Genomic DNA, 10,092 nt, shown 5'->3' with positions numbered 1-10,092 from the left:
TCTTGAGGTTTTGTTATTAATGTATTTTCGGTTTCTTTATTGTGGATTTCTTCTAGCTTATTTCTGAATATGGTTTGCTTAATACCATTGCTTAGAAACTGGTTGGTTGAGTTTATCTTCACTTAGTTGATTTACTCTCTCTAGTGCATGAATGCTTAGTTCGTGTGAATTTGTTCATCGTTTCATGCTTATACTGATTTCGCCTAGTTTGAAGTTTAGGTTCTAGAACTTTGAATTGATTATCGCTTAGTTAATTGATTCTCAACAAATTCGGAAGTTAATGGTTTGAATCTGAAAATAATCGTTTGAAGCCGAGGATTGAGTTGTGATCAAACGAACCAAAGGGATTTAGCCGTTTTATTACATTGTTTATCTACTGTTTCTGAATTTGATTTATGTTCATACTATCCAACAACAAAATGTGAGTATAAGGTGTTTGAAGCTTTGCTTGAAAGATAATCCTTGGGAAATGACCTAGGAGTCACTTCCTAGTACTACAGTTTTAATTATTATATTATTTGTATCGGGTACGGCCTCGATCACTCACCTCTCACTTACCTCAAAGATTTTCACTGCAATCTTCTAGCCCAAACCTGACAGACCATTAACACCAACATTAGACACCATTTACATATTATCTTATCATATACTACACTATCCAATGAACATATGCATCATAATCTATCCATTGTTACCCACATTGAACCCAAATCCTATAAACAAGCTATTCAATCAACTTCTTGGATCAAAGCCATGAATGAGGAAATATAAGCCTTAAACATGAACAACATTGGGACCCTTGTTCCTCTCCCACCTGATAAAAGAGCCATTGGCTCAAAATGGGTATATAAACTGAAATTTCATTCTAATGGAAGTATAGAAAGACACAAGGCTAGACTTATTGCCAAATGTCGCACTCAAACAGAAGGGTTAGATTACTATGACACTTTTGCGCCAGTGGTTAAACTCACCACTGTAAGGCTGCTCTTGGAACTTGCTCCTACACAAGGGTGGATATTACAACAACTTGATGTGAATAATGATTTCCTCCATAGAGACCTTGATGAGGATGTTTATATGGCTCTTCCTCCAGGTCTCACTACCATTACACCTAACCTTGTGTGCAAACTCAATAAATCCTTGTATGGCTTGAAACAAGCTAACAGACAGTGGTTTGTCAAATTATCCACAACCTTATCTTCTATAGGTTACACACAATCCCACCATGATCACTCACTATTCTTCAAGAAACATCAATCTAGTTACACTGCCCTTCTCATATATGTGGATGACCTCATCTTAGATGTCAATGATACCCAAGAAATCTCTCATATGAAACATTACTTGCATAATCAGTTCAAAATTAAAGACTTAGACAACCTCAAATATTTTTGTTCGGCCTTGAGGTTGCAAGATCCAAGCAAGGCATATCTTTGTGTCAAAGGAAGTATGCCTTGGATCTTCTTTTTGACAATGGTTTCCTTAGTTCTAAGCATGTTCCCACCCATATGGTTAAAACCACTCACCTTCACCAACAAGATAGTGCACCATATCATGACCCAATTCTATATAGGAAACTTGTTGGCAAACTTCTTTATCTGACCAACACTCGTCCTGATTTAAGTTTTACCATCCAACAATTAACTTAGTTCATGGCACAACTCACCATTAATCATTTCAGAGTCATCACAAGAGTACTTCGATACATCAAAGGTACACCTAATTAGGGCTTGTTTTATCCAACCACATCCTCTAAACAACTTAAGGGATTTAGTGACTCTGACTAGGCCACTTGCCTAGATACTAGGAAATCTATATCATGGTATTGCATGTTCCTAGGAGATTCATTAGTTTCTTGGAAATCCAAGAAACAAAATATTTTTTCTCGTTCTTCTTTTGAGGCTGAATGTTGTGCCTTAGTTATTGTCTCGTCTGAAGTTATGCTTAACTTCTCTCTTAAATGATTTTCAAGTTCTATATAAACAACCTGCATTACTATATTGTGATAGTAATTCAGCTCATTATATAGCTGCCAATGTAGTGTTTCATGAACGTATGAAATACATTGAGATTGATTGACATGTGGCTCGTGAACATTTGAACAATAAACTATTTTATTTACTCCCTGTTAATACTTAAGAACAAGTGACAAATATTCTTACAAAATCTTTTAGGCCATCTGTGTTCTAACATTTGTTGCCCATGTTGGGAATAATTAATATATGGAATGAACTTAAACCTCCATATTTATCCAATTAACCATTGGAAGTTGCACCATGTTTAAGCCCACATGCATCGCATGATAGGCCATGATCAAGTTAAGTATAAGCCGCTGACCGTGTTAGGATGATTGAAGAACCAGGCCATGACTGAGGATTATGATACAACTGACTGTACCAGAATGACAGAGGGACAAGGCCATAACTGGGGATCGTGATGCAGCTGATCGTGCCAAAATGACTGAAGAATGATATGGAAAATTGAAAATGCACGATTATATCGTCAAGTAATAAAATATTGATCCCACAAGGACTGGAAAATTCCTTTAATTATAACAATTAATTTATATTTAACTCAAATAAGGAATAAAATTGAATTTAGAACAATTAGGAAATTTGACAAGAATAATTATGAAAATATTAAAAAGGATTGAAATCTAATTTAGGAAGAGTTCTCAGGATAAGAGTTAAAATTGAATTTAGAACAATTGCCAAGAATAATTATGAAAATAATCAAAAGGGATTGAAATCTAATTTAGGAAGAGTTCTCAGGATAAGAGTTACCGCCTTTACACTCACAAATCCTTGTTTTGCTCATTTTCATGAACTTTAAGTTGTGAGAGTGAATTGCTCTTTGATATGTGTCATTCTCTCTCGGGCTCCGACATGTGTACTCAATTGAAGTCGCACCTACTCTGATGGTACGATTATCAATTGGATCTTTCTATCCAATCATTTTGTAGCAACCCAAGGTGAATTCTAGAAACCCCCAAGAATCATAATGTTACTCTAGTGAATTAGGATTCTAGTTTGAATAAGTGAATGACCAGATAGTTGGGTTCACCTCTCGGTCCTTCCCAATGTATAATTTGTTGGCCAAACAACTCATACGAATAAAACTCAGTTTAATGATTCAAATCACAACACTCAATGAAATAGAAGTAAGAACAAGTATTTATTGAATGTAAAGGAGCATAGCCTCAGTCCTAGAAACAAAGGGAATTACTCACTCATGATGGAGAAGTGAATACCAAATTCTAAGTTAGAGAATTGTAATATAAAGTGTTTCATCCTTGAGGGAGAACCATAATTTATCATAATTACAAAATATTAGGCTATGCGCAACAAAACAAATCTAAAAATAGGAATAGAATATGACATTCACGACTTCATTTGGCCCTTCAATTGGTCTTCGCATAGCCTCAACACCAAATTTCATCTTCTTGTACCCAATCTCTACTCTTTTTGGCTGCAATCTATCCAAACTACACAACATAGCCAAAAACACTCGCTCTACTCGAACAAAGAGAAATAAAAGCTAAAAACAATCCTAAAGTCTTAATTATGTCCTAAAATACAAGTTAAATGTAATGCCAATGTAGCATAATTTCACATTTATCAAAGGACCAAGCCATGATCGAGGATCATGATGCAACTGATCGTACCAGCTTGACCGAGGAACTAGACCTTGGCGCATCAGAAGGTCAGGTCGTGCATCAGAAACTAAACCTTGGCGCATCAATAGGTTAGGTCTTAGTGCATCATTTATGCATCAGTGGCGCATCATTCATGCATCAGTAGCGCATCAACAATCTTAGCTTTAACTCGACAAGGGCGCATCAGACCTAGCACCAGAAATCAGGTCATGATGCACTTGAACCACTACACCCATATTGCTTGGAAAAATGGCATTTTTTTAAGGATGGTTTCATTAAGCATAACACCTATCTAGCACATTTTGCATGTGTGATTATTACTAATAGTTAACATTGTTTGTTATGAATTAGTTAGGTTGTTACTTCCTCCTCAAGCAAACTTGCTAATTGTATAAATACTTTCATATTCTTTGTAATCATTAATCAATTAATGAAAAACACATCATTCATTTTACATCTCTTCTCCATGAAATCCTTTAGATAGGAAGGAAAGAGAAAAACTTAAGTGGCACAAAATATACTGATAAGAAAATTCTGAAGCCATCATGTTTTCTTATTTCCCTCAAAGACTCAACTAAGTGATGATATCTAACATAAACTGGTTTGCCGGATGTGCGTTCCATTAATTAGTAATGAACATTATCTGATTTTTAAGAACAAAGATCACATGTTACAAAAGAATTATGTATCGCTATCCCTAACCAATTAAATTTCAATAAATAATATAAAAATGATAATTTATATTTTTATAACTGTTCTTTTTAATGAACTATTACTTTTTAATTAGATTGTGACATAGTGGTTCGTTAGATGATCTCCATCCGATTTTTGAAGGTTACCGTTTGTTAAAAAGAGCAACTATTTTTTAAAGGCTCCATTTGTTAAAGAGAGCAACTATTTTTTTCTTTTTACGTAAAGGCATAGACTAATATGATTGAGCGTGATAATTTCAAAAACTATACCTTACTCATTTTATTAAGCTTAAATATGTTTTTAATCTTTTAAAGTTAACAGGGTCTTGACTTTAATTATTAAAACATGTTTTTAATTGGTTTTAATATCTAAATGTTACAAAAATTTGGCTTTTATCCCTATCAGTATCCTAATGGATGTGGCTAACGGTAGTATTAATACGTTATAACTTCAGAAATGATAGAACTTTGTAAATATTCAAGGACGAAAATTAGTCAAACAAGTTTCATTTGAGATTAAAAGGCCATATTTAAAATACAAACAATTTTTAGGGGAAATTTAATATAAAATAAAAATTAAACAAAGAACTTATATTTCTAAAATGTAAACTCCGCTAACCTTACATTTCAAGAATATGGATGAATAACATCTTCTGTACACATGGTAATAATGATATCAATATGAATAACTTAATCATGTTTCATAATTCCTGGCAGAAGCAACGTATCTATCCCATCACGTGTCACAATGTTTGTGTTGTATATCTCTTATTTGATAATTGAGTGAAACAGAAACAAACAATTTGGAGGACAAGATCATCTCCATTACTTAAGTTTTCATTCTCCTTATTTTGGAGGACAAGATCATCTCTTATTCATTTTTTTAAGTTTTCATTTCATTTTCCTTATTTCTCTCTTTCCCCTTCTCTTTCCCTTTTTATGAGAAAAAGATCATCTCCATCTTTTTTTCTTTTAATTACAAGGATAAAAATGTAGTCTTACTATAAATATAAAGAACTTAAATGGCATTACATTTTTTCTTTGTTTTTTTTAAGAGTGCCTACCTCTCCACCAAGAGAGTCCCACTCTGTTTTTAACTCCCAACTACTATAAGTAGAGTGTGTTTAATTAATTCATCATTTAAGGGCTCTCATCAAAGTTGTTAACAACTACACAACAAAAGCAGTGATTCCCTTTTTAAACCCAAAACTTTGATCATGACATAGTAAAACTATCATTTTCCTTTTTCTTTCCCCTTTCAACATTGTGATTTCTTCCCCCTTCTCCCTTTCTTCCAAATTCACCACTGTTCTCACTAAGGTTCCTGCAATGTGTTACCCTTCCAAATGCACTCTTCTCACTCTCTACTTCTTATCAACACTCTTCTTTTCCCTCTTAACTTCTTCCACATCTTGCTCTAACAGTAACTGCCAGGTTCTTTACTTTTCCCACTCTCTCTACAGAGATCTATAGAAAACAGCTTTTAATTTTTTGAGATTTTTAATTAATTAATTAATTTACTAACTAACTAAATTTGGCAACAGGTTCTAGAAGCTTGTTCAGCTGCTACTGATTGTGGGCCAGGTCTGTATTGTGGCAATTGCCCTGCTTTGGGGTTGAACCAACCCATGTGTATCAGAGGCCAACCCACACTTCCTACTTCCACAGTAACAAGTTCCTTCCTTTTCTTTCATTAATGCAGCTAAAGATTACTAGAAAGGGATGTAAACCCTCACCTTTTGTCTAAGCAAAATGTGTGTTATGGTCTAAGTGGAAGGGGCTTGAGTCGCGTAACTCTTATTGTAAAAAATATGGTAGAATCATGGGTTAGGTGGTTTGGACATGCGTAGAAGGGATTGGTAGAAGTAGAGTGGATGAAATGGAGGCTACTCGAGTTCCTAGAAGAAGAGGGAGATAAAGAAAAACCATAGGTGCTTAGCTAGCTTGAACATGTGTGGAGGGTATTGTTAGAAGCCCATAAGGAGAGTAGATCAAATGAAGGCTAGTCTAATTCCTAGAGGAAGAGGGATACAAAGAAAAAAACTTAAGCGGAAGGATTAAAAAAGACTTGAAGATTAATGTTTTATCGTTATTCGATCCATATAGCTGACTCCACCTAGTGGGATAAGCCTTCGTTGTTATTGTAGTAATATTCGTATTCATGTATGTATAGGAAGAAAAACCCTTTTGGAGTTTCTTCACTTTGGCATATAATATAAGTCCAGGGAGGTGATTAGTGCCTCGCGTACAGAGTTAGAGTGTACTTTGATAAACCAAAGAAAATCCTCGCTTTAGTTTTATGAAAGATGAGGTGACCTTGAGAACCATCCGAAACAGAATCAAAGCCTAATTTTAGTTCACAAAGTGTAAAAAAGTATATCAATTTGATAGATCAAAAAGACTGGTGTAAAAGATGTTTCACTTTACAAGGATGAATATGTGAATTTCGTGCTATTTGACTGTTTTGATTTTGCAAGTTTACCTTTTTGAATATGCAGGTGAATGGGTTGCCATTCAACAAGTACTCATGGATAGTGACCCACAATTCCTTCAGCATTGTGGATGCACCGCCTTTGCCAGGCGTTCAGAGACTCACATTTTACAATCAAGAAGATACTGTCACTAATCAGTTGAGAGTATGTCTTTGCAGTTGCTTGCTTTTCTTCTTAATTTTAATTCCTTTTTCATTTCCTTTCTGGGCGGCCAATTCACGAGCCTGCCCAAATCTTACTAAGTGGGAGTCTTGTGCACTGGTCTGCCCTTCCATTTCCTTTTTCTTTTAGCTATAGTTTGATCATAATTAAACTTCAGAATGATGGTATCTTTTATATTTAATTGCATTTCTACAATTTCTTATACATTTGTTTTTTATGAGTGTTGTGTAGAATGGAGTGAGGGGGTTGATGTTGGATATGTACGACTACCAGAATGATATCTGGCTCTGTCATTCATTTCAAGGACAATGCTTCAACTTCACTGCTTTTGTAATCGTTCCCTCCTTGTTGTTGAATTTTTAAAGTGTGATTTTATGGTTGTATTCTATTGTAGCATGTTGTCTAATATGTCCATTGAAATTTTCTCAGCAACCTGCAATAAATACTTTAAAAGAAGTGGAAGCATTCTTGACAGCAAATCCGACCGAGATTGTCACAATCATAATTGAAGACTATGTGCATACGCCAAAGGGGTTGACTAATCTGTTCAGAAATGCTGGACTGGATAAATATTGGTTTCCTTTGTCTAAGATGCCGAAAAAGGGTATTGATTGGCCCACAGTAACAGAGATGGTTCAAGCAAATCATCGACTTCTTGTTTTCACTTCTGATGCTTCAAAGGAAGCTGAAGAAGGAATAGCATATCAGTGGAGGCACATGGTCGAAAACGAGTGTAAGGACACTATCAATTTTAACATGTATATTTTATATTCATGATCTGTAAACATAGCATGACAATTTTCGTACTTTCAGCTGGAGATCCTGGAGTTCAAAAGAGCTCTTGCCCTCATAGAAAAGAATCAAGGGCATTGAATTCTAGAGGTTCATCACTTTTCTTGATGAATTACTTTCCAACCTATCCAGTTGAAGCTGACTCGTGCAAAGAGCATTCCGCTCCACTTGCTGAGATGGTGAATACATGTTACAAAGCTGCTGGGAATATGCTTCCCAACTTCATAGCTGTTAATTTTTACATGGTATTACTTATTGTTTAGGGTTTTTAATTGGAACTTGTTGATTGTTATACAGCACATACCTGGTGAATCCACTTTAATATTTTGATTGAAAATTATGCAGAGGAGTGATGGAGGTGGCGTTTTTGACATTGTGGATAAAATGAATGGCCACTCATTGTGTGGATGTACTACAGTCACAGCCTGCCAGGTTTGTCTGCTTTTCTTGTCTGGATACGCACCGTCTTGCCATTTGTATGTGAACCTTCTTTATTCTGATATGTTTTTATTTTTGGCTGTCCTCTTTTCCCAAACTAGTGCAGGGATACTTAATTGAATAAGTTTTATACTGAGTAGAAACTTTCCGGAAATAATTTCAAATTACAATAGTCATCAATTGAAAATGGTTGTCCACATGAGCATGTGATCTCAAGATGGTACTCTTTGTAGTATGGAACCTGACTGTATCTGTTGGCCAGTATATCAGATTGATTTAGCTTTTCCTTTTTAGCGCTGAATCATAAAATTGGTTATTGATCAGTCAGTCACCACATTGAATATTGGTTACTGGTCAGCCAGTCACCACATTGTAATTTTCTGTATATTTTCTTGTATGAGGAGTGTTCTGTATTTTTTGAAACCAATAAAAATTTGAAAGATAAGTCAATGTTAACATGGAGCAATGGAAAGAAAGGCTTAGTCACGTCAGGCCGGATCTCAAATTTTCATTTTAGGTCTTGGAGTCTTTTATGTATACTCACTAAGCACATCTTCTATCCCAAGATGAATACCACTCCATGTACCCTTTCATTCTCATTGGTTAGAAAATATGAAGTTAATATATATTAAATTCATGTTTTACTCTTCTAACTAATCAGAATGAAGAGGTACATGAAGTAGTATAAATGAATAAGTTTTAGGTTTATAAAAGTCAGCATAAAATTGAAATAAATAAACATGTTTTCCACTTAATGTTAATAACTCATGTAGCGTGTATATTTGGGGAAAAGTTGATTAAAGTCCTGATACTCATTGTTTGGAAGACATATTCATCTCTTGTTGTTTGGTTGTGTTGTGTAATGTCCTACTTTAGAGTTCTTGATGTGGATGGAATTCCATCATGACACAGCCTCTACCTATACATTTTGATGGAAAGAAATTCTATCAAAGAGAATGACATAGATGCAATTTTTCAGGTGGGAGCACCCTTTGGCTCTTGCAAGAATATTTCTGCGCCTAGTACAATTCCGGCCATCAATTACCCTGCTGGAAGCTTTACCGGGTCTGTCCAATTCTCGAAATCAGCTTCACCGATCCATTCTCCAAATTGCTTGATTATTGTCTTGTTACTTACTGCTTATATGGCCTTCTTACTATAATGATAACTCAGTATTATCATATATGATATGTAAGCAAGTGTTTCCAGAAGAGCTCTGGTACCTTAGCATGTACACTGCAACATTCCTTCAATCTGTGAAATGTTATGAAACTATTACTAACTCAGAAAATTAGATAAAACAATTTTGTTTTTTTTGTGAGGCTAGTTTCAAGCATCTGTGGAGCCATCTGAGGTAGATAGTAATCAAGAGAGACCCAGAATTTATCTGGAGCTATAAGCACTTAAGCAGCTCAGGTATCTTGTATTCATGGCAGTATAAACTCGGGCGAATACCCCCCTTTAAAATTTTCTATTGTACCAATAAATTTCGACTTTTTAGAACTCCTATTATTATTGAAGTAAAGAACCAAGGACTTGTTATCACAATTAATTTTCAATGATCTTTTAATGTCACCGACTACACGTAAACTAATGATAAAATTTCGCAACCATATGACATAGTCTAATGTCTCAAAACAAGCAATGAACTCCACAACCATGGTTGAAGGAGTTGTGAGCGTCTGTTTAGTAGACTTCCATGAGATAGCACCTCTAGCCAACATAGAGACATATTGAGACATGGATTGTCTCCTCTAGGGATGGCAAAAAAACCCGTACCCGTGGGTACCCGCGGGTATTATAAACGGGTTTTTAAAAATACCCGTAGTACATATGGACGGGTACGGGTACCCGTACCCGC

General features: G+C 35.2%; 2 protein-coding genes across 2 annotated transcripts; both read left to right on the top strand.

The window, feature by feature from the left end:
• LOC109350512 (uncharacterized mitochondrial protein AtMg00820-like) lies at positions 781–2,471 on the top strand. The gene is made up of 2 exons (XM_019591744.1): positions 781–1,119; positions 2,409–2,471. Exons 1-2 carry the CDS (start codon positions 781–783, stop codon positions 2,469–2,471), a joined length of 402 nt encoding a protein of 133 aa, XP_019447289.1.
• LOC109350108 (PI-PLC X domain-containing protein At5g67130-like) lies at positions 5,524–9,557 on the top strand. The gene is made up of 8 exons (XM_019591246.1): positions 5,524–5,781; positions 5,892–6,014; positions 6,846–6,983; positions 7,233–7,331; positions 7,431–7,734; positions 7,815–8,038; positions 8,139–8,225; positions 9,211–9,557. The coding sequence occupies exons 1-8, from the start codon at positions 5,677–5,679 to the stop codon at positions 9,391–9,393; spliced, it is 1,263 nt and encodes a 420-aa protein (XP_019446791.1). The 5' UTR covers positions 5,524–5,676; the 3' UTR covers positions 9,394–9,557.

This window comes from Lupinus angustifolius, chromosome LG06, assembly GCF_001865875.1.
Source record: "Lupinus angustifolius cultivar Tanjil chromosome LG06, LupAngTanjil_v1.0, whole genome shotgun sequence".
Taxonomy (NCBI): domain Eukaryota; kingdom Viridiplantae; phylum Streptophyta; class Magnoliopsida; order Fabales; family Fabaceae; genus Lupinus; species Lupinus angustifolius.
This window is presented reverse-complemented; position numbering and strand designations above follow the sequence as displayed.

Bases quoted from the DNA above. Each gene is read 5' to 3' on its own strand.
- LOC109350512 (XM_019591744.1), top strand. From the start codon at position 781: ATGAACAACATTGGGACCCTTGTTCCTCTCCCACCTGATAAAAGAGCC. The intron at 1,120-2,408 runs GTGTGCAAACTC...CCAGAATGACAG, and splicing joins CTACCATTACACCTAACCTT to AGGGACAAGGCCATAACTGG.
- LOC109350108 (XM_019591246.1), top strand. From the start codon at position 5,677: ATGTGTTACCCTTCCAAATGCACTCTTCTCACTCTCTACTTCTTATCA. The intron at 5,782-5,891 runs GTTCTTTACTTT...ATTTGGCAACAG, and splicing joins GCTCTAACAGTAACTGCCAG to GTTCTAGAAGCTTGTTCAGC. The intron at 6,984-7,232 runs GTATGTCTTTGC...AGTGTTGTGTAG, and splicing joins CTGTCACTAATCAGTTGAGA to AATGGAGTGAGGGGGTTGAT.